Source organism: Cetorhinus maximus, chromosome 11 (genome assembly GCF_964194155.1).
Source record: "Cetorhinus maximus chromosome 11, sCetMax3.hap1.1, whole genome shotgun sequence".
Lineage (NCBI taxonomy): Eukaryota > Metazoa > Chordata > Chondrichthyes > Lamniformes > Cetorhinidae > Cetorhinus > Cetorhinus maximus.
In genome coordinates, this window is record NC_135889.1 from 77,482,964 (window position 1) to 77,507,869 (window position 24,906).

The 24,906-nt window shown below is 44.9% G+C and overlaps 1 protein-coding gene across 1 annotated transcript in view; it reads right to left on the reverse strand.

Annotated features, from left to right (window-relative positions):
* Nucleotides 1–5,396: 5,396 nt before the first annotated feature.
* Nucleotides 5,397–24,906, reverse strand: part of LOC144686209 (adenylate cyclase type 10-like) — a 113,805-nt gene continuing 94,295 nt past the window's right edge. The window contains exons 8-10 of the mRNA XM_078551303.1: nucleotides 22,787–22,904; nucleotides 12,410–12,605; nucleotides 5,397–5,471 (exon numbers count right to left, since the gene is read on the reverse strand). Coding sequence (XP_078407429.1) covers nucleotides 5,397–5,471; nucleotides 12,410–12,605; nucleotides 22,787–22,904 — 389 coding nt within the window. The remainder of the gene's footprint in view (nucleotides 5,472–12,409; nucleotides 12,606–22,786; nucleotides 22,905–24,906) is intronic.

Consider the following 24,906-nt stretch of genomic DNA (forward strand, 5'->3'; position numbering starts at 1 on the left):
CATCTCCTCTTACTCCAAATTCTTCTTCCATCCAGATCAAAGTGGCTATAGTGACACATGATAAACTGTGAGCGTAATCAGGGTAAATAAAGCAATTAATTTCTGATTGAAGCAATCTGAATGTTGGAAATCCAACAACATCCGACAATCCAAGCATACAGCTGAGCTTCCCTTAAAATACTGTCTCCTGTCATCCTGAGAGACACAGGATGCAGTTTTAGTTTCCACACCGCCACTGGAGTTGGCACTACACAAGCCTTTCACCTTCATGGAGATCTGTATTGCTCCACCTGCTGCTTCCAGTGGGGTCCATGCAGCATGGCATTTTGAGAAGGATGCCCACATGGACATATCCTGCATGCAGTGAAAACAACTGAATCAATGCTATCCTAACACCACACAGCCATACCAGCAGATGTGATGCTGGACTTTCTAACTTGGACTATGTAGATCTATTGAGTGAATTTACACATCACTCCATAAAGAACAAGGGTTGAGCTTCAAGCTGGACAATAGATCAATGCTATTTAAAGGTACAGGCACCCAACTTGCAGGTAAGGTAATTTTGAAGAATTTCTGTTATTGCAAAGTGCCTGGAAGTGCTGTAAAGTGTTTCTGGAGGTGTAGTGAGTTTCTGAAATTAGCTAAGAGTGTTGAATTATCCTCCCAGGTATGGCAGAGGAGTAGGTGACCTGTTCACACAAAGGCTGCAACAGGTATTGGGGATCCAGTTTCAGTGCCTCTCAGTCTGCAACATGACAGGCAGTTGGAGCAGAGACTGTAGAGAGGAAAGGATCTGCACAATGTCCTCTGGCAAGTTGCAGGTGGACTGCATCCTGCTCCTTGACAGTCACAGGATGCTGTATGAACTTGATGTGCATGTGCATCAGTGCTTTTCTATATGCTGACCCGCTGAGGCCCTCACCTGACTCTTTCGCAGCAGAATTTAATTATTAAATGAGGTGGCAAACAAACCATCCTTTACCCTTGGTGTGGTGCAGTCAATTGGTGCCCAGTGACTCACCACATGCAGACCTCAACTCAATAGTAGTCTCCAAGGTATCAAACTTTTAGTAGTTGAAATAAATTTACTTACACTGGGTGATAGTAAGAAAATCAAGTGCCATTATGTTTTTTCCCCCAAAATGTAATGTTTTATAGAAGTTATTTTCTTTCTTATTAAACTGCTGCCCACCCAACTTCTCTTCGTATTTAAAAGCAAAAAGCAAAAAACTGCAGATGCTGGAAATCGAAAACAAAAACAAAAATACCTGGAAAAACTCAGCAGGTCTGGCAGCATCTGTGAAGAGGAGCACAGTTAACGTTTCGAGTCCACATGACTCTTCAACAGAACTAAGGAAAAATAGAAAAGGGGTGAAATATAAGCTGGTTTAAGGGGGGGGTTGGGACAAGAGAGCTGGATAGAGGGCCAGTGATAGGTGGAGATAACCAAAAGATGTCACAGACAAAAGGACAAAGAGGTGTTGAAGGTGGTGATATTATCTAAAGGAATGTGCTAATTAAGGGTAGAAAGCAGGACAAGCAAGGTACAGATAGCCCTAGTGGGGGTGGGGTGGGGTGAAGGAATCGAAAAAGGCTAAAAGGTAGAGATAAAACAATGGATGGAAATACATTTAAAAATAATGGAAATAGGTGGGAAAAGAAAAATCTATATAAATTATTGGAAAAAACAAAAAGGAGGGGGAAAAAACAGAAAGGGGGTTGGGATGGAGGAGAAAGTTCATGATCTAAAATTGTTGAACTCAATATTCAGTCTGAAAGGCTGTAAAGTGCCGAGTAGGAAGATAAGGTGCTGTTCCTCTAGTTTGCGTTGAGCTTCACTGGAACAATGCAGCAAGCCAAGGACGGACATGTGGGCATGAGAGCAGGGTGGAGTGTTGAAATGGCAAGTGGCAGGGAAGTCTGGGTAATGCTTGCGGACAGAACAAAGGTGTTCTGCAATGCGGTCACCCAGTCTGCGTTTGGTCTCTCCAATGTAAAGGAAACCGCATTGGGAGCAACGGATGCAGTAGACTAAGTTGAGGGAAATACAGGTGAAATGCTGCTTCACTTGAAATGAGTGTTTGGGCCCTTGGACGGTGAGGAGAGGGGAAGTAAAGGGGCAGGTGTTGCATCTTCTGTGGTTGCATGGGAAGGTGCCGTGTGAGGGGGTGGAGGTGTAGGGGGTGATGGAGGAGAGGCCCCAACCACTTCCTCTTTACCATGGACGTTCAATCCCTCTACACCTCCATCCCCCACCGGGATGGTCTGATGGCTCTCCACTTCTTCCTCGAACAGAGGCCCGAACAATCCCCATCCACCACTACTCTCCTCCGTCTGGCTGAACTTGTTCTCACACTGAACAATTTCTCCTTAAACTCCTCTCACTTCCTCCAAATAAAAGGTGTGGCTATGGGTACCCGCATGGGCCCCAGCTATGCCTGTCTCTTTATGGGGTATGTGGAACATTCCTTGTCCTACTCCGGCCCCCTCCCACAACTCTTTCTCCGGTACATCGATGATTACTTCGGTGCTGCTTCATGCTCTCGTCTGGACCTGGAAAATTTTATTAATTTTGCTTCCAATTTCCACCCCTCCATCATTTTCACATGGTCTATCTCTGACACTTCCCTTCCCTTCCTTGACCTCTCTGTCTCAATTTCTGATGATAGACTGTCCACCAATATCCATTACAAGCCTACCGACTCCCACAGCTACCTCGACTACAGCTCCTCACACCCCGCTTCCTGTAAGGACTCCATCCCATTCTCTCAGTTCCTTCGCCTCCGTTGCATCTGTTCTGATGATGCCACTTTCCAAAACAGTTCTGCTAACATGTCCTCCTTCTTCCTTAACCGAGGTTTTCCACCCACGGTGGCTGACAGGGCCCTCAACCATGTCCGGCCCATCTCCCGCGCATCCGCCCTCATACCTTCTCCCTCCCAGAAACATGATAGGGTCCCCCTTGTCCTCACTTATCACCCCACCAGCCTCCGCATTCAAAGGATCATCCTCTGCCATTTCCGCCAACTCCAGCATGATGACACCACCAAACACATCTTCCCTTCACCCCCCCTGGTGGCATTCCGTAGGGATCGCTCCCTCCGTGACACCCTGGTCCACTCCTCCATCACCCCCTACACCTCAACCCCCTCACACGGCACCTTCCCATGCAACCGCAGAAGATGCAACGCCTGCCCCTTTACTTCCCCTCTCCTCACCGTCCAAGGGCCCAAACACTCATTTCAAGTGAAGCAGCATTTCACCTGTATTTCCCTCAATTTAGTCTACTGTTGCTCCCAATGCGGTTTCCTCAACATTGGAGAGACCAAACGCAGACTGGGTGACTGCAGAACACCTTCGTTCTGTCCGCAAGCATTAACCCAACCTTCCTGCCGCTTGCCATTTCAACACTCCATCCTGCTCTCATGCCCACATGTCCGTCCTTGGCCTGCTGCATTGTTCCAGTGAAGCTCAGCGCAAACTGGAGGAACAGCACCTCATCTTCCGACTAGGCACTTTACAGCCTTTCGGACTGAATATTGAGTTCAACAATTTTAGATCATGAACTCTCTCCTCCATCCCCACCCCCTTTCTGTTTTCTCCCCCTCCTTTTTGTTTTTTCCAATAATTTATATAGATTTTTCTTTTCCCACCTATTTCCATTATTTTTAAATGTATTTCCATCCATTGTTTTATCTCTACCTTTTAGCCTTTTTCGATTCCTTCACCCCACCCCACCCCCACTAGGGCTACCTGTACCTTGCTTGTCCTGCTTTCTACCCTTAATTAGCACATTCCTTTAGATAATATCACCACCTTCAACACCTCTTTGTCCTTTTGTCTGTGACATCTTTTGGTTATCTCCACCTATCACTGGCCCTCTATCCAGCTCTCTTTGTCCCAACCGCGCCCCCCCCTTAAACCAGCTTATATTTCACCCCTTTTCTATTTTTCCTTAGTTCTGTTGAAGAGTCATGCGGACTCGAAACGTTAACTGTGCTCCCTTCCACAGATGCTGCCAGACCTGCTGAGTTTTTCCAGGTATTTTTGTTTTTGTTTTCTCTTTGTATTTGCTGTCTTTAAAAACTGCTGTTATCACCAGTTCTGCAGTGAGTAACTTACTCCTGACTCCCCAAAGCCTGTCCACCATCTACAAGGCAGGAGTGTGATGGAATATTCTCCTCTTGTCTGGATGGTTACAGATCCAACAACATTCCAGAAGTTTGACACCATCCAGGACAAAGCAGTCCACTTGATTGGCACCCTATCCACCACCTTAAGCATTCACTACCTCCACCGTACACGCCCGACACCAGCAGGCACAGAAAACTTCGCTCATTGCCTTAAATCATGAGGATAGGTTCCATGAACCTGACTTATATTCCCTTGAGTTCATATGGTTGGCTTTATTTGCTACGACTATAACTTCACAGAATAGGTCATGAAACTTTGAAGATTAGTGCTCAAAAATATTGAGAACTCTCTTTTACCACTGGTTTCATTTGTTTTCCCTGTAGTGTTCCATGCATGTTTAGCATTTGACCAGCTTTTGTACATGACACTGTACCATTCAATGTAATGAGCTAGGAGCAGTGTTCGAAGAGGCTATGTTTCACGAAGAAGGTCATTACAGAGTTATGCTGCTTCTTTCACACTGACCTGGAGCCTCAAACCAGGGCAAGAATGGCCCTCCCAGTAGCTGCGTAGGTTACTGTCGCCCTTACATTCTAGGCCAAGGGATCCTTCCAGGCAGGGACAGCTGACATCAGCAACGTATTACAGTTTGGCTAACATTGAAAGATCAGGGCGGTCACAGAGGCAGAGAAGAAGAGAGGAATTCATCCTCTTCTCCTTGAAACAGGAACACCAGGATGCAAGCGCACTTGAGCTTGCAGGAATAACCAACTACCTGAGGGTCCAGGGTGCAATCGACTGCATACAAGTGGCTGTACTCCTTCACGTTGATGGGGAGCAACACTACAAACATAAGGGCTACAACTTCCTGAATGTGCAGTTGGTGTGTGACCACACCAAGAAGTTCATCTCAGAGAATGCCTGCAGCTCTCCTGGCAGCACCCCTGATGCTTTTATCTTGCACAATAGAGACCATCTTTGGGCCTTCAAGATGCACCAGAGGATGATTGCTTGGTGACAAGGGCTATCTCCACCACACATGGCTTATGACCCCTTTTCACCATCCACCACACAGTCAGAGGGCCTTCAATTGAAGCCACAGAGCAACCCTCAACACCGTGGAGCAAGCCATCGGAATCCTGAAGCAAAGGCTTTGCAGCTTAGATCACTCAAGGGATCTCTTCGGTATTTCAATACACATCCAAGAGACAGTTTTAGGTGGTGTACTACATTCTCTACAACCTTGCAATTCTGAGGGCTCAGTCACTATCTCCTGGAATCCGAAGGCCACCTTGAGGAGAGGAGGAGAAGAAGGTCGCATCCACAATGTGCAACTGGGCAAAGTAAGAGGGACCACATTTTGAGGCTTCACTTCAACACCCACCCCAAAATGGACCCACCATTCCCTAACAGAATGTTCATAGCCGACTTCACATCACAAAGTTTTCTTAGCAACATCACTCAATAAAGGCTAATAGTGAAAACTTTCACTCAACAATTTCATCCAGCAACACATGAATCGTGCAAAAAAAACCTAGAACTATTCACGTTAAAATAAAAGCAAAATACTGCAGATGCTGGAAATGTGAAATAAAAACATAAAATGCTGGAAAAACTCAGCAGGTCTGACAGCATCTGTGGAGAGAGAAACAGAGTTAACATTTCGAGTCCGCACAACTCTTCTTCAGAGCACATGTTCTGTTAGGGAATGGTGGGTCCATGTTGGGGTGGGTGTTGAAGTGAAGCCTCACAATGTGTTCCTCTGAGGAAGAGTCATGCAGACTCGAAACATTAACTCTGTTTCTCTCTCCACAGATGCTGTCAGACCTGCTGAGTGTTTCCAGAATTTTCTGTTTTTATTGCGCGAACTATTCATGCTATGCATCCCTTTAGTGCCTGTCTTGTGGGTTCCCTTGCTTGACTGAGTGCTCCTGTGCAATATTATCACACTGGCTGCTGTATGGCTGTGGAATGTAGCTGACTTTCACTTGGAGAGACTGGAGATGGCCTTACAGGACACCCTAGAGTAGCTCTGGACCTGAGGGCCTGCACCATCTCAGTTTAAGTGGCAGCATTCTGGGCTGGTTGGCTGAGAGGGAACAGCAAGAGAACTGGCAGTAGTGTCAGTGGTGGGAGGAGGAATGGTGTCATCCTGAGAGAGGTCAGCAAGTTTGTGCTCCATTGTGCCTCTGTCATTCCACCAGGGCAGCACCTCAGCAGTCCTGCTGGAGCACAGATTGCCGGACTTCTGTGAGAGTTTGCATGCCCTGTTGAGCACATAGGTCCACAGCCATGATTGCAGCTGCCTGTGCCTGAATGGCAGCAGCTAGGGATCTCTTGACCTCTGTCTGAGATTCTACCGTAGCACTGAGACATCATGAGGCCTTCACCTGTGCTGCAGTGGAAGATGAAACAGTGGCCAGCAGATGTTCCATCATGGGTGAGTCGAGAAATGCTACCACTGAGGTTTCTATCACTTCCACAGTGGAAAGGAGTCATACGGACTTGAAGCATTAATTCTGTTTCTCTCTCCACAGACGATGCCAGACCTGCTGAGTTTTTCCAACATTTTCTGTTTTTATTCCTTGGATGATGTGCCTGCCATAGTTGAACAGCTATAGGTTTACGGAGACATGTAGAGGTGTGTGCGCAGTTGGCATGACTGGAAGGTGTGTGTGTGGGTGAAGTGCAGTTTAAGGATATTAGGTGAGTCCTGAGTGTCAGGATGTGCTGATCGGTGAGTGATGGGAGTGTGGTGCAATGAACAGTGTGCGAGGTGGGTGGTTTGGTAGTGCAAGATGTGATGTGCAGATGCATTCCCTCACCTTAACCACCCAAGTGAGACAATTGAACTTCTGACAGCCCTGGGGCTAAAATGCCAGGCTTTGGATTGTATCATTGCGGCATGGGCAGCAGAAGTCGGGGTTGATTGGCTGACAGACAAATGCAAGGGCATTGGCTGAGTAACTGTGGTGGGCGGATGATTGCTGTCATCCTGAGAGAGGAATGTACCCCTCCTTTCTACCAGTTCCACCAAGGTATCCATTGGAGCATGGGAGAATCTTGAAGCATGGCCTCTTCCCATTACACCTTAACTCACCTTTTCCTCCTCACTCTCTCTTCCACAAGCAGTTCCAGTACCTGCTTTACTTGGACTGCACTGTCTCATTACAAGATGGCGGCTGCATTTAAGTAGTGCAGGCTAGCTGTAAGTGATGCTAGCCTCGCACAAACTTGAATCCCCCGCTGAACACCACATTTACCACTGGCTACAGCAACAATCATAAATTAGCAGGCAGCATGAAGTTGGCGTATTGCCTGCATCAGAAGCAAGGGGCGTGAGTTAATCACTCATTGTGTTCCCCGTGCCTGTTTGAAGAGCTAAAAAGTTTATTTTCCTATGGCTGTATAAATATTGAATTAATCACCAACATTACAACAAAAAAAACGTTGTAAGTTAAACCTACTTAGAACATTTCTTTTAAATGTCCCCATCATTAATATACACAACAAAATACTTATTCATGCATTTTATTTTGAGGAATGCAAATATTTGGAATGGAAGCACCACAGAGTAACAGTTAATTGAAATATTAGTGGCAAGTATTCATCTGTCAGCTTCCCAATACTGAGTTTGATTAGTATGGAATGCATACTAAGTCAATCTCTGATTTGCTTGGCTGTTCACTTCCATCCAAGACAATATCACTAATGGCTCTTGTTGGATTTAGAAGATACCTCGCATTTGGATATACACCTGCCATTTCATCCCAGGTTGGCATGTTTTTAGCTGCTTTCAACCATAAATTTTCAGGCTCGTCTTCAACATCTTCAGTAAACCATGCCTCCTAATAGCACAGTAAAAGAAAATTGGTAACATTTTCTTAGCATTTAATTATGACTAGAAACATCAAGCTATATTAATGATGAAGAATCCTCAACCACTTTGGCTCAGTGGATAGGCACTCAGGAGAGAAAATCTAGAATTAATATGTAATTTTATAAAAGCAATTATGAGAAGATGATTATGAAGCTCATTCAGCTCTCTTAGGCCAAGGCTCCCACCCTAAAGACCCTGGAATTCACCATTGATAAGAAGCTAAAGTGGACCAACCCTATACACAGTGTGGCTACAAGAGCAGGGCAGAGAAAGGGTATTCTGACAAGTGGCTCACTTCCTGATCGCTCTAAACCTGTCCATCATCTACAAGGCTTAAGACAGGAATGTGATGGAATACTCACCACTAGCCAAGATGGGGCAGGCATAACAGCATTTAAGCTCAACACTTTCCAGGAAAAAGCCATGAATCTCTGTCACTGGAACCATCCGTCCATCATTTGCACATTGTGGCTGCAGTATGTACAATTTACAGGATGCACTACAGCAGCCCATTAAGATTACTTCAGTTGCAACTTCCTCCTTTGTGGCATCTACCACCAAGAACAAGAGCTGAAATGCTTGGGAACACCTTCATCTCCAAATTCTCCTCTAAGTCACATACCATCCATCCTTCCTTCATCACCACTGGGGCAGAGTCTTGGAATTCCCTCCCTGAAACCATTGTGGAAGCATCAATACCACAAGGACAGTAGCAGTTCAAGAAGAGGGCCCATAAACACCTGGGGATGGATAATAAATTTGGCCTTGCCAGTATCACCCATGTTCCAAGAATAAAGAACAACAAAAAAGGAACTATGATGGCAAGGGCCAGCTGAAAAAGTTTTCCTACTGTAAAATATGCAGCATTGAGTTTCTTTTCAAGTACAACCATTTGTTATTGTGCACATGACAATCAATACACCAAACAAATATTGTGTGAATGGGATACAGGTAAACAATGATTGGAGAATGAATGGAGAATGGCCTTAAATAGCTTACATAGCATTTGTCTGCAATAAGGTTAAAGAGAACTTGTGGTATGACTAGGCAAAGATCTTCCACTTAGTGTTCCCCAAGTAAATTGTATCAAGAATGAATCAGGGTTTGGTAGTATAAATATGATAACTCTGAGATATTCTTCAAAAAATGCACGCTGTGTTTCATCATACATCCTACATATATTCTGAAAACTCCAGTGAACAAACTACAGTTTGAAAATATGCAAAAGCAACTAGTGAATATTTACTATTCCTGCTTATTCCTAAGGCCTTAAGAAGGCTTTCTCTGTGTCTTTGTTATTTATATGCATTTTTGAAGTAGATTATAATACTATTTAAGAAATCCCTAAATTCTAAAATTTCCACTTTTGTCTTCAAACTCTTACTTGGCCTTGCCTCCCCCGATCTCTGTAATTTCCTCCAGCCCTAAAACCCTCCAAGATATCTGTTCCTCCCACTTTGGTCCATTGAACATCCCCCATTTTAATTGTGCCAACTTTGGTGGCCAAGGCACAAAGCTACGAAATTCCCTCCCTAAACCTCTCTATCCTTTTTTCTCCCTTTGAAGTGCTCCTTAAAACCCATCTCTTTGATCACATGTTTGATCATCTGCCGTAAAATCTGCTTATGTGACTTAGTTTCAATTTTTTTGATAACGCGATTGTGAAATGCCTTGGGGTGTTTTGTTATGTTAAAAGTGCTATGTAAATAAAAATTATTGCTGTTGCTGTTTACAAAACCAACGGAAGATGGACACATGAACCTAAGTGTATTGGGGCTACCCTTCCATTGCCTCAATCATACTCTCAGAGTATGCAGGAGGGAGAACTGACCTCTATATGCTTGGGAACACTGCAGCATCGGTTCAACCATATGTATAATGATTGAACAGTATTGCAAAATATTTTGCAGGGTTTTGGAGCCCATTTGTCACAGCATGTCAATTCTGTGTATGTTTGAGTAAAAGTGCAAAATTAATCTTGAATACTTAACATTAGAGAAAACAATGAAAGGATCAAGGCAGCAAAACAGCCAGCAAGATTAGCAAAATACTGGAAGGTGCAACACAGACTTGCCTTGATTTATAAACTAGGAATTTATGCTGAATGAATGGGATGAATATTTTTCAGCTTGTGTAAGTATATAGTCTGAAATGTGTAAGGGATGCAAACTGGGCTCAGAATGGAGATGGTTAGACTTTTGATTTAGGTTTATTCAATATATTTATAAACCTAAAACCTATTTCTTTCTTTTAATAGTTAATTGTTAACTTATTTTACCAATGATCATCAAAATTGCAAGCACAATAATAGGTAGCACTTACTTGACTTATCATTATCCAGTTTTCTTCTAATACATTTCCATGTGCACTGCTAAAACTTAAAGCGTGTTGAAGAAGACGGTTTGCATGTCCCAATTGACCAGCCAACATATAGCAATAAGCTTTAAGATGAAAGAGTCGTGGATAGAAAACTGGGCAGGTGTTGCATCGTTGTTTGAATTCACGCAGGTACTATTAAAATTTGAAATTAAATGTCATATTTATTCTTACACATTTTAAAACCATATGGTGGTATTTACTTTAATAATTACTGCATTATAATTAGATGCAAATTCATCATATTGAACTAGGAAACAGCTCTCTAAATTTGTGTCAGAGGTCTCTTCACATGGTGGCTAAACAAACACAAAACCAACACTAAGATGCTGGAAGGTTATTGACCTAGCACAAAGTGTGCTTTATCCAAATGGGAATAAATGCATAATAGGACTGGTTAACAAATTGGATTTTGCAGTCAATGGCGAAGCAATGGTGTTCACCACTGATCTTGAAGAAAGTCATTCACAAGGATATATTCATTTCAGTGGTGCAAATTTCTCCTTTTCTGACATCAGTTTGAATCTGGTGCCAGGAGGTCGTGGGAATCTTCATGTCTCTAGCAGTAGTGATATCATCAAGCAGGCTAACCAGCCAATCACATTGAAGTATTATCATTGATAGAAAATCACAAAGTAAAAAACACTGAATCCCTTCACTTTTATTTTTACATTTTACAGAGATAAAAATAAAAGATTGGGATGTATACATGGGATTAGATAGAAACTAAAATATCATGAACAAACTTAAAAAAAAACAAAATTCATTTATTTTTTCATGGGATGTGAACATCGCTGGCAAGGGAGAAGGTCTGTTCTGATGAAAGGACACAGACCTGAAACATTAACTCTGTTTCTCTCTCCATAAATGCTGCCAGACCTGCTAATTATTGCCAACAATTTTTTTATATTCAGCAAATACCATCCTTTGTCCTGGCTATGACTCTAACCAGTAGAGAGTTTTTCCCAATTCCCATTTACTTAATTTTCCTAGGAATCTTTGATACCCCGTTCAGTCAAATGCCCTTTCATGTCAAGGGCAGACACTCCCATCTCACCTCTGTAATTCAGCTCTTTTATCCATGTTTGGACCAAGGCTGTGAGAGGTCTGGAGCTGAGTGGTCCTGGCGGAACCTCAACTGAGCATTGGTGAGCTGGTTAAGTGCTGCTTGACAGCATAGTTGATGACACCTTCCAGCACTTTGCAAATGATTGAGAGTAATGGATGGGGCAGTCATAATGGAACAGCTTGACTAGGGGTGGGGCTAGTTCTGGAGCACAAGTTTTCTGGATGTTCTCAGGGCTCATAGCCTGTGCTATTTACAGTGTGTTCAGCAGTTTCTTGATATCACATGTGGTAAATCGAATTGGCTGAAGATGGCAACCGTGATGAAGGGTGCCTCCAGTGATAGGCAATTTGCTGGCTACTGGCAATGCTTGCCCACCTGCAACCCTGGAAAGGTGGTCTTTTTCCAGGAAGTTGCAGATGTTAGCAGTGACCTGGTGTTTCTCATGCTGCTGCAGGAGCAGTTGGCAGTAGTGTGGCTTATGCTGTTGCCCCTCACCAGAGGTGTAAATGGAGCTTCATAAGCAGTCTCTCAATGAAGAAACACTTTCTGCTATGCACCCGCCTTGATAACCCTGGCGAGTTGCGGACATGGCCTGGATTCCTGGTGCTGTTGGGAAAGAAGGAATTCAGGGTTAAAAAGGCTTCTTAATTGGCTCAATTGCTTTTTCACCAGGCCCAAATGGGTTCCCCACTGGGTTTGGAACCTTCCCCAGGGAAACCTCCACTTGGCTGGAAAATTTCTGCCGTTAAACACCATGCAAATCCAAGGAATGTATAACAAAATTAACCAGCAATATATGCTAGGAAAACAAAATTCATAAAAATAAATCATATCATCATGATTCTTTGAGTAGGATAAAGTGTCACTTTTCCTGTATTTTGTTTGAAGTGGTTACATGAATGTCATTCTGAAATTGAGAACTGAAATATAATAAGGGAAAAACAAACCTCTTTTGTTTGCTGGTAGACTTCCATGACAGTTTCTTGCCTTTCCCACAATGCCTTTCTAAACACTAAAATCTGACACTCCAAAAACTTGGAATAACCATACATTGAGAATAGTGAGGCGTTTGTGTAGGACATCAGTCGCTTTGCCATTTTAAATGAAGGACGAGCTTCGTTCCATTCTGCCAATCTAGAATACCTGTTTGACCAAGTCTAAATATCAGCAATGTAAATTATTACAGCTAAAAACATTGAACAATATTTTCCATACTGATGATAGCTCTAATGAACTGCACTTTAAATATCCGAGAAATAAATAATTGTAATATCACTCATTAGGCAGAAATTTCCCGTCGGGGGGGTTGTGCAGGGGCGGGTGCTCCCTGTGCGGGCGGGGGGATTCCCTGAGCCGGGAGTGCTCTCACGCATGCGCGCAAAAGTGCGCACTGATTTCCCTGTGGCAAAGTGCTGCCTCAAGGAGCTCGGCTCAAGTTTGAAAACTTTATTAAAGGGAGAAAAAAATATTCCTGACATGTCCTCTCATGTGATACTGTCACATGAGCAGGGACATGTCAATTACTTTTATTTAAAAATTTTATACACATTCTAAATCCCTAATGAAACCTCATTCCACCCTTCGATGAGGTTTCATGTTTTTTTTGAAGGCCACTTGGGCTCTTCGCCTGCCCGCCAACCTTAAGGTCGGCCGGGCAGCTCATTTAATTGTCTTAATTAGTTTTTAACAGGCCTTAATAGGCCTTTGACAATTTGGCGGCTGCGCGCCCGCCGAACTGACAATCTAAATAACACGCGGTGACATCAGGACACATGCCTGATGTCACCGTGTGTCATTTTACCCTCACCGATGGGAAAATGCTGCCCGTTATTACAGCATAGTTACTACAGGAACACTTGCCAGTCTTTTGAGTAATTAAAGAATGTGATTCTATAAAAACAGAACCATACGAACATGTGAAAACAAATGAACAGTGTTGGACAGAAAATGACCTCCTAGTTCAACTAGCATGCCCCATATGGTTATCATGCATCGACACACCCCACTTGGCCGGAACCATAAAAAAGATGAAAAAACATAAAATCCAGGCCATTGCAGGGGGAAAAATGCTGGAAATGTTCTCTCAATCTCTTTAGGCAATCTAAACTGGTCCAAGAGATCATATAGACCCTGATTTATGTTATATGTTGCTGACCTCTATATGAGATGATCTCTGTCCTAGCCAGAAATATGCCACCCTCTTGAAGAAAAATAGTGAATCAACATTCATCACACTAGCTAGTAACCTGTTCCACTGTGCAACTATTCACTGGGAAATAAAGAATCACCTAACTTCCATCCTAGTTATACCCTTGCATAACTTTTAAACTTGATCCTTAGTTCTACCTTATCTCATTTTAATTGGTTTACATATAATCTTGTCTCCTCATTACTTTATAAACCTTGACCTATCACTCTTGAGCTCTTTGAACCTATTTTGGTAACTAATGTGTTTTGAACTAGGAATTAATCTTGTGACCCTGCTCTGAACCCTATCTAGAGCTTTTATTGCCCATTCAAAAGCAAAATACTGCAGATGTTGCAAACCTGAAATAAAAACCAAGTACTGGAAATACTCAGCAGGTCTGGTTGCATCTGTGGAGAAAGAAACAGAGTTAACTTTTCAGGTTGTGACCTTTGATCACCTTTCTCTCTCCACAGATGCTACCGGACCTGCTGAGTAGTTCCAGCATTTTCTGTTTTTACATTTACTCCCCGTCGTGTGAGGCATGCCAAAACTGGACATGGTATTGGAACTGAGGTTAGCCAAGGTTTTGTACAAGGAAAAAAATGGTATGCTCTGCCTTGTGGTGCGTTGTGTTGTGAATGCAACTTAGATCCCTTTTTGCCTTAGTTATAACTTCACAACATTCACCATGAATCTTGATGCACTAAAACATCCAGACCTCATTCTTTGACAATTGGCTTTAATTCTGTTCTCTGCAGGGAGCAGCCACTGAACATTTCACCCTACAGCCTCTGTGAGAAGTTCACTCAAATTATAATGCCCCAGCCTCATTAACATTGAACTAGCAAGCTGCCCACTGGAAACAGCTGTAAAGAGACAGCTAAAATATGCAGGTCAGGTGGCTCAACGGCTGTCCACTGACATTCCGATTTTTTTTTATATTCATTCATGGGATGTGGGCTTCTCTGGCTGGGCCAGCATTTATTGCCCATCCTTAGTTGCCCTTGAGAAGGTGGTGGTGAGCTGCCTTCTTTAACTGCTACAGTCCATGTAGTGTGGGTACACACAGTGTTGTTAGGAAGGGACTTCCAGGATCTTGACCCAGTGATAGTGAAGTAACAGCGATATATTTCTAAGTAAGGATGGTGAGTGGCTTGGAGGGGAACTTCCAAGTGGTGGGGTTCAGTAGAATCCTGTAGGTGAAGGTACGGGTGACTTGTGTGCCCAGAATGGCACTCCTGTTCTTCCTGGCCTCACAAATAAAAGCTTATTGCTTAACCTTTTGGGGCCTTAGTTGGGTGTCCAACACATTTCATCGGTCAGAGTGACCACGGCAATTGCTCTAGCCTATACTGTATGCTTTTAGATTTCTTTTTAAAATAATCAGCACATTTTAATAAGGTATCTGCCAAATGCAAGTGAATGCATAAGAACATAAGAAATAAGAACAAAAATGGGCCATAGGGCCCTTTGAATCTGCTCTACCATTTAGTAAGATCATGGCTGATTCTTGACCCTCAACTTCACTTTCCTGTCTGATCACCATTCTCTTAGTATCCAAAAATTTATTGATATTGACCATTGAATATACTCAACAAATGAGCATCCACAGCCCTCTGGGGTAGAGAATTCCAACAATTCACAACCCTCTGAATAAAGAAATTTCTCCTCATCTCAGTCTGAAGTGGCTGTCCCTTTGTCCTGAGACTATGCCCTGTAATTCTAGACTCTCCAGCCAGGGGAAACAGTATCTCAGCATCTTACCTGTCGAGCCCTCTCAGATTCTTCGGCTTCAATGGGATGAACTATAATTCTTTAACTCCAGAGATTATGGGCCCTTTCTATTGAATCTGACCTCATAGGACAACCCTCTGTGAACCTTTCTGCACCCCTCAAAGGCATGTATATCATTCCTTAGGTAAGGAGACCAAAATTGTACAGAACTCTAGGTGTGAGAATTGCAGCAATATTTTCTTACCATTGTACTCCAACTCCTTATCAAAAGATCAACATACCATTTGCCTTCCTAATTGCTTGATGTATCTCCATGTTAACTGTCTATTTCTTGTACAAAGACATCCAAATCCCTTTGAACACCAACATTTAATAGTTGCTCACCATTTAAAAAAACATTCAGTTTTTCTATCCATCCTACCGAAGTGAATAGAATCATAGGCCGCAATTTTCCGGCCCTGTTGGCGTTGGGCATCATGGCAGGCAGCAGGTGGGCGGGGGGTGGGGAGGAACAATATGGCGAGAAGACCAAAAATTGGTTTCATGCCTGCGTGAAAACACAGCAGGATCATCTGATGGAGTCTGCCATGGCGGAACACCAAACCCGTTGGAAGCCGGCGTGAACCCGGTTTGCATCCCGCCAATGAGATGCAAAGCAAGGCCCGACTGGAATCATCGCCCCAATCCAGATTTACCATTACACCAGCGGGAAAGCACACCAGCCCAGAATATGTCTGGACAAGTGTGACGTGCAGAAATTGGGCCTTGCTCAGATCACAGGCATCTGAGGAGCAGAAGATGCTAGATCCCTCCAACTACTGGACTACTGGATCCTGGAGGAACACATGCATTGCATGCTAGGTGGATCCTCATGGACATGACTCCATCATGAAGCAGCTCACGGAAGGTGGGAGGTCTCCATTATTGTTTTGGGTCTGTTTTAGAACATCACAGTCTTGGCTATGGGCTGCTACGGATAATCAGCGAGGGGGGGGTGGAGAGGGAGGTCCAGCTGTTAGTGGGAGAGGAAGGAGTATCCAGCAGGGGGGGTTGGGAGAGGAAATTCAGTTTGACTGGGAGAGGAAAGTGTACGGGAGGGGGGTGGGAGAGGAAGGTCTAGGTTTGACTGGGAGAGGAAGATATACTGGGCAGTTGAGGTTGGGAGGAGGGGAATGAAGGTGTCAGAGGGGGTTGAGGTTGGGTGGAGGGAGTCAAAGGTGTCGGGGGTGAGGTTGGGGGGGGATGAAAGTGTCGGGGGTGAGTTTGGTAGGGGGAAATGAAGGTGTCGGGGTGAGGGGGTACAGGGGAAGAGGGTGTAAGGGGGAGAATGTGGCATGTGGGGAGGTAGGTGTAAGGGAAGGAGTTCGGGGGGAAGGATTCTGGAGGGGAGAAGGAGCTGCGGGGGAGGAGGGAGCTTGGTGGGGGGGGGAAGGAGTCCAGGGGGAGGAGGGAATTCAAAGGGAGGGAGGTGTCTGGGGGAAGGAGGTAGTTAGAGTGGAGGAGGGAGTAAGGGGTGGGGGATGCCCAGGTGAACGTCTGTAGAGTCACTGCCTGCCTGCTCCTGAGGAGCAAACTGAGGGTGGGCGTGGTAGGAGAGAATGGTGAGTTTGAGAGGGGGCAGATGGAGCTGGGATCGCACGGGTGCATTGATAGCAGTAGAAGGGATGGTGAGGGTGGTTGGTGGGGACTCAGAGGCAGACGAGGACCCTTGGGGTGGGAAGGAGGAATTCGGGGAGGTCATTGTGGATGGGGGTGGGATTCTCAGGAAGTTGGGGAACGTGCACGTTGTTCACCTGGACATCCTGAAAAGACGAGGGTTTAGGTTGGTAGGTGGCAGTGGGGAGGTGGAAGTTGATGCTGGGGTGTCGACAGTGATAGCGGGAAAGAACATGGGTGACTGGGGGAGGGGAAATGACAGGGGAGTTGAGCAAAAATCTAACTACGACCATCGTTGTCGAAATCAAAAGTGAGTGGAGCCTTGTATATGACAGGCACAGCTGCTGCATGGGAGTTCATCAGTGAGTGGGCGGAGTTACAGATCAGCTCAGATGGACAACTGATAGAGAACCCCAGCAGGCAGCACTGAAAATGCTCAGGGCAGTGGGATGAGTGTGATGGATGAATGCTCATGTGCATGGGAGATTGCTTGCATGAGGCTCCAAAAGGCCCTGCCACACACAGAGGTCTCCTTCCAAAATCACCCGTGGTCCGGCTGCGCGCAGCTACACTGCTAGTGGTGGAAATGCAGTGGGAGGACTCACAAAGCCTCTCAATGAAGCTGAAAGATAACATTACATATTATTCAGTGAAAGTGAATATATTTTCAGATTATAAAGTGACAAAATGTGTTCATTTGTACAACCACTTGTTATCAGAAGTTCTTAACTTTTCTAGGCCTACCGCTTCTTCTAGGTGTTGCCCTGACATCCGCAGCAGGGGTGGAGACAGCCTGTGCAATGGTTGGCCCTGTTACCTCTGATGACTTCGCCATGTGTCTTCTGGACAGCTGAGGCCTTGAGAGCCCCGGCTTGCTTTGGCTGTCCTCCTGTGGGCCAGCTGCTCCCTCTGTGGTGGTAGAGGACGAGGTTGAGGGGTCAAAGGCAAAGGGAACCCAGAGGGGGCGGACAGCCTCTGAGATTCCTGAGTGGATGACCCGGGGTGTCCAGCTGCTGCTCTTCCTCTCTTTGGGTGCTCAGCGGCCCCGCCACTGACTCCTTGAGGGGAAGGAGCACCTGGAGGGACGTTGAGGTGCCCTGCCTTCCTCTCGGGTTGCCACTGCAGGAACTCACCAATGGCTACTGCAAAGGAGTGCAGGTCTGCGTGCATCTCCACGTTCTGCTTGACCAGGGTCTCCATGGTGAAAGCCATCCTTCCCATGGAGACCTCCATAAATCCACATATGGGCACCACTTCATCAGAGAGCAGGTAGATGCACTCCTCCAACTCGCGTGCCACTCTGTTGAGGGCTTCCAACAGCTCTGCATGATGTTCCCCTGCCTTTTGCTAACTCTCCACGGTGAGTTGGAAGGCTGAATCCAGAGGTTTGTCATCTGACTCGGACCTGATAGTTGCCTCTTCCCCAGCAGTCTTCCGAGTGCCGGGGAGCTCAGCTGAACCTGCCTCCTCCTGCTGCGGACACGTTTCTGTGCAGTGATCACCAGATTATGAAACTGAGCCTGCTGTAGATCTAGGTCCCACCAAGGTGTGTGTCTCTGCGCTGGTGCAAGGTGTGGGTAAGTGCTGTGACGGGCCTTCCGAGCTGCTTATTTCCAGCTCTTCAATGGAAGACGTGTCCTCTTGACTGGAGGTGAGGACCTGGATGAAGCTGAGGACTGACTGGCTGAGGACGTCAGTCAATTGGCAGAGCTCCTGTGAACCAAAGTGGAGATAATTAGTGCATGGCAGCAGAGTCAAAAACAAGAGAAAGAGCACTCACAGTTGCATTTTCACTGCTGACCTCATTGTTGCTGCAGGCATGGTCTACATCCTCACCAGTCAGTGTGACGGCAAGCTCCTAAAAATGAGGAGCCTAATGTGGGCCACTCCACCCTTGGTCTGGGGCCCCTCCCTGCTGATGTGAGCCAGCTTCAATAGCATGAAAACAGGTTGAGAGAGTGTGAATAGGAACATGGTACTGTGTGGAATGTTTGTGTGGTGAACGGAGCCATGGACGGGATGAGGACGCGAGCTCCAGAGGATATGAGCCTGCTGGAAATGTGAGGGTATGTGTGAGAGTTAGTGGTGTTGTCCCTTGAGGTGTGAGATCCCTGTGGATGTGTGATGGGTTTGGGAGTGTGTGAAGTGAGAGTGATGAGGTGGTTGACTTACCCTGGCGGAATGGATGAGATCATTCATCCTCTTCCTGCACTGACCTCCTCTGTGCTCCGGTAGTGCTGACTGCGGCTGCCACCATCTCCCAGACTGGATTGTTGACTCTGGTGGACCTCATGCGGCCGGGGAGGACGGGGGACGGTAGAGGACATCACGGTGGCCTTCCACTGTGTCCAGTAGGCATCCCAAAGAGGTGTCACTAAATTTGGGGGCTGCCGTCTTCTTTGCTTTGGGGCCATCTGTTGCCTTGAGCAGTCCTGGTCTGTGGACATGAAGTAGGCTGCGCTCTGGTACGCTTTAAATATGGCGCCCAGAGCAAGGAAGCGCTGAGGTCACATCGGGGCGAGCAAATCCGAGCCTGGCCACCAGCAATCCGGAGTGTTTCCTGTGAATGCATTATTAATGAGGCGGGACGCGCTGGGAATGGGACGTTACAGCGCGAAAACACACCATTGTGGCCAGCAGGTAAAGCTTCCTTTTTCCTGCCTGCTTCAGCACTTTGTGCAAATCTGGGATGATTCTGCCCATAGACTCATAAAATGGTTACAGCGTGAAAGAGGCCATTTGACCCATCATATCCATGTTGGCTTTCTACAAGAGTATATCAGCTAAATCCCACTCCCCCACACTTTCCTGTAGCTCTGCAATTTTTTTCTCTTTAGCAGGTAATCAAAAACCCCATTTGAAAACACTACCTCCAGCACACCCTCAGGGAGTGCATTCCAGATCATAGCAACTTGCTGATTAAAAACATTTTTCCTCATCTTCTTGTCACTTCTTTTGCCATTCACCTTAAATTGGTGTCCTCTCTTTTGCGACCTTTTTGCCAATGGGAACAGTTTCCCTCTATCTGTCTAAACCCTTCATGGTCTCGAACACATCTATCAAATCAAATCTCCTCTCAACCTTCTCTTCTCTAAGGAGAACAGCCCAGCTTTTTCAATCTATTCATGTAACTGAAACCCCTAATTTCTGGAACCTTTCTTGTAATTTTTTTCTGCACGCTCTCTAAAGCCCTCACATTCTTTCTAAGGTGTGGTGCCCAGAATTGGACACAATTAAGGATAAACCAGCAATAAATAAAGGTTCACCATAACTTTTTGCTTTTATATTCTAAGCCTCTATTTATAAAGCCCAGGATCCCATAAGTCTTTTTATCCACTTTTTCAATCTGCCTTCCACCTTCCAAGATTTCTGAAACTATGGGCTGAATTTTGCCATCGGCGAGCAGGGGGCGGGGCTCGCTCGCCGACGCGCAAAATGACGCAGGATGACATTGGGCGGAACCCCCGACGTCACAGCGCTCCATTTAAATTTTCAGGAAGGCGGGGGCGCAGCGAAATCAGCTGTGCGCTCGCCGACCTGTCAATGGCCAATTGAGGCCATTGACAGGATAATTAAAACAATTAAAGGCCCTGCCCGTCCACTTAGCCTCAGGGAGATCTGCACTCTTTCAGGCGCATGCGCGCAAGAGCACACTCTTGTATTTGGGGAATCCCCGACCGCCCGCATAGTGCTTCCTGCCGGGTATCACATTGGGCGGGCCTTAATTGGCCCGCCCACTTAAAATGACGGCAGGGCCCGCTTCTCCAGCCGGGATCGGCTCCCCGCCCACCGGAGATTGGGTCGGACCTGCCCGCCCGGTAGGCAGAAAATTCTACCCTATGACCCTATTTCCTGCACCAACTTTAGAATTCTGCCCTTTATTTTATATTGCCTCTCCTTGTTTTTCCTGCCAAAATGGAACACTCCACCCTTCTTTGTATTAAATTACATCTGCTAATTGCCTGCCCATTTCACCAGCCTGTCTATGTCCTCTTGAAATCTATCCCTAGCCTCCTTACAATTTATTGCATTTCCAAGTTTTGTGCCAGCTGCAAATTTTGAAATTGTGCCCTGCACAGCCAAGCCCAGGTTATTAATATATAACAAGGAAAGCAGTATCTACCCCTGGGGAATAACACAGTATACCTTCTTCCAGTCTCAAAAACAACTGTTTACCAGTACTCTCTGTTTCCTGTCACTTGGACAACTTTGTATCCATGCTGCTACCGTTGCTTTTATTCCATGGCCTTTAACTTTGCTAGCAAGTCCATTACTTGGCACTTTATTAAGAGACTTTTGGAAGACTATATACAACATATCTACCACATCGCCCTCGTCAACCATCTCTGTTACCATAACGATTACTCAAGCAAGTTAGCTGAATACAATTTGCTTTTATCAAATCCATACAGGCTTTCTCTAATTAATCCACAGTTGTCAAGTGACTGTTAATTTCATCCCAAATTTCATCTCTAAAAGCTTTCCCACCACTGAGATTAAACTGACTGGTCTTTGGCGGATCATATCAAATAGCACGTCCCTTCTGTTGCTCGCAGTGGGCAAAGTACAGGCCGTACCCACCCAGCCCATGTTTGCAAAACTCAGAACACAGTGTCCAACATTAGATGTGATTCTGTGATTGGACAACATTTGCTAAATAATCCTCAGTGTGCTAAAAATTACGTTGACAACCAATTTAAGATTGTCAGTCGGGCTCGCAGTATGGTGCGTGTGTGTGTACTGGAAGTTACATATATTAATGCACAGGGCCCTGTTCTTTGCCGACAGAAAGAACATGTAGACACATTGCATCTGTTTCAGCTAAATAAAATAATTGATTGATAGCCATTCGCTGGTTCATTCGTCAGGGCAATGCCTTGGCCAATCAGAGTCAAGCTGCTTGGTTTAAAATGTCAAACAATGCTTGGCAGTTAACTGTTAGTCACGATTAACTGGTGCATTCTCCATGCCAACGCCTCTACCAATCAGAGCTCACTTGCCAACTAATCAGCACTTTCTTCTCATACAGTATAAAATCGTTGCTTCCTCTGACATTGGTATTCTTGCGATTGTCCTGATGCAAGATGAAAAGCTTTGACAAAATATCTTTTTTCAACAATACTACTGGGTATCTGTTATTCTACATACCACCCGAACCCTTTGATTAGATTCCAGCCTGCACTTCTGGGTATCTGTTATTAAAGAATTCTAGACATTTAAATCCCTTGAACATCTGCTTTGCATTTTTTTATGCTGCTTCTTTGGGACGTTTTTAAACATTAAATGCGATATATAAATGCCAGTTGTCCTTTGATGTCCTATTCCTTATCTAGTAACTTTAAAGGAGTTCAATAGGAACATGCTGTTTGCATCGGGCACATGAAAAGTATCTGGTGTGAGCTTAAATTGTAACAACTCAGGGGTGCTGAATTTTGGATGAGACATTAAACCAGAGCCCAGTTTGTTCTCTCCGGCGGGTGTGAAAGATCCCATGACATTATTTCAAAGAAGAGCCGGGAAGTTATCTTTGATATTTACCCCTCAATCAACAACACTAATAACAGATTACCTGATTATTATCATTTTGGGGGCTTGCTGTGCGAAAGCAGCTGCTGTGTTTCCTACATTACAACAATGACTGTGCTTCAAAGTTAATGTGTAAAGTGCTTTGGGATGTTCCAAGATCATGAATGTTGCTATATAAATGCAAGTCTTTCTTTCTATTGAGCAATTAATATTACATTACCAGAGTGCTACAGATGAATGAAGCACCAGCAGCAAGCTCTTTTCAGACTTTATAACAGGATCATCGATTACTCCATTGATAAAAGCAAGGCATTCATCAAATGGCCTTAGTGCAAAACCTGTAATAAAAATAAATGCCTTATGTCACTTTGATGGATTGTTGATCAATGCTACAAACATAAAATTGGGCACAAAACAGTGGATTTACTTGACATAAATTTCTTTGAAAATTGTGTTTCTTTTTTAAAGTTATATCTTTATGAGGGATATAATTCCTGAAGAATGCAAAGCTTTGTACCACGGTAAGCATTATCAGAATCAGCCATTCCTAGATCAGGGAGAACTCCTTCACTTTACTCTAACCTGACAAGCACATTAAATGCATCAGAATAACAGGAGAAACATGGCAATAAGTAAGGCATTGCTGGTCCACGAGGTCCTTAACTAATTTAGGACTTGCCTGCACATGCAGTACTCAGGAGGATGTTCATGCATGTATTTTATTTGGATGTATCTGCTAGGCAATGTTGGAATTATGTTTTTATGGGTAATTTCAGATGTAAGGAACCAGACATGTCAACAGCCCGCTTTATTATTGTGGAGCTTGGAGGTACTCCTCCTGATCCACAAAAATATTTTAAAACTTATTAGGTGGGATTTTCAAAGTGGGACCAGGAACCCGACATCTGGATGAATTCTGGGTCCCGACACCACACAGTGTTGCACTTGCCATGCTATTTTTAAATTCAAATAGCTGAATTGACTATGAAGCAAGTTTGGCATCAAATTAAAGGCGGGAGTTGCTGGCCTGGCACCAACAGCCCAGGCAGACGGCAGCCATGTTGGGGTCTGCCGCTGCCTTGCCAAAGAGAGTAGGCAGTCCCCCAGAGGGCCAGCAGTGTGATAGGGCTAGAAGGGGCCATGAAGGAAAAATGAAGGTCCAGCACTTGTAACAGCGCATGTAAGTCTTGGTAAAAAAACAGGCAATAAACAAAGATAAATTTTAATTGCTCCCATGCTGAACATGACAGCTGAGCACTAACATGCACCAGACTGTTCGGGTTCATTGTCATAAAATTTAAAAGTTCAATTATGAACTGGATAGGCACTTTACCAATCTCTTTAAGGAGCTTAAGGGGCTGTTAATTGACAGTGGGCAGGTTTTCCGTTCCCTCCGTCCCTGTCAGCCCTTTGAAAATTGCAAACTATCCCAAAAATGTTAGTATCCCGAGACCACCTCCGGGACAGTGATTTTCACACCTCACCTGCACAGGGTCCCGACCCCACAGCCCTTTGAAAATCTGACTCATTGTTTTTGATCCCCTTCGGCTGTGCCAGTGAGTCAAATTGAGTGGAGTGGCACAATGGAATTGGTTATTGGGGTCTTATATAATCATTCTGCCTTATGCCTAAAATAGGCCCCTTCCAGCATGCAAGCAGCCAGATCTGATACAAGCAGTGCAGCATGTTTTTCTCTGTGATGTTCAAAGTGCTGTTATTCCTTTTCTGCCCAGCAGAGTCAGTATAATCTACGCATAGAGTCATCAAATAGAATTATTGAACGGTTACAGCACAGAAGGTGTCCATTCAAGCCATGTGTTCATGCCGGCTCTCTGCAAAAGCAATTTAGCTAGTCGCAATCCCTGGCCTTTCCCTGTGGCCCTGCAAATTTGTATCCTTCTGGTGCTTATAAAATTCCTTTTTGAAAGCCCAGATTGAATCTTCTTTTACCACCCTTTCAGGCATTCCTGATCATAACTACTCGCTGCATAAAGAAGTTTTCTCAACTACTGCAGTAGATAGATGAGTTACTCAACTACACAGAATTCCCAGCCTCTGACCTGCTCTTGTAGCCACAGTATTTATATGGCTGGTCCAGTTTAGTTTCTGGTCAATGGTAACCCCCAGAATGTTGATGCTGAAGCTTTCAATGATGATGAAATCATTGAACATCAATGAGCCGTGGTTAGACTCTCCCTTGTTGGAGATGGTCATTGCCTGGCACCTGTGCAGCATGAATGTTATGTGCCACTTATCAGCCCAAACTTGAATGTTGTCCAGGAACATGGACATGGACTGCTTCAATGTCTAATGAGTCAGGAATGGTACTGAAACCTGTGC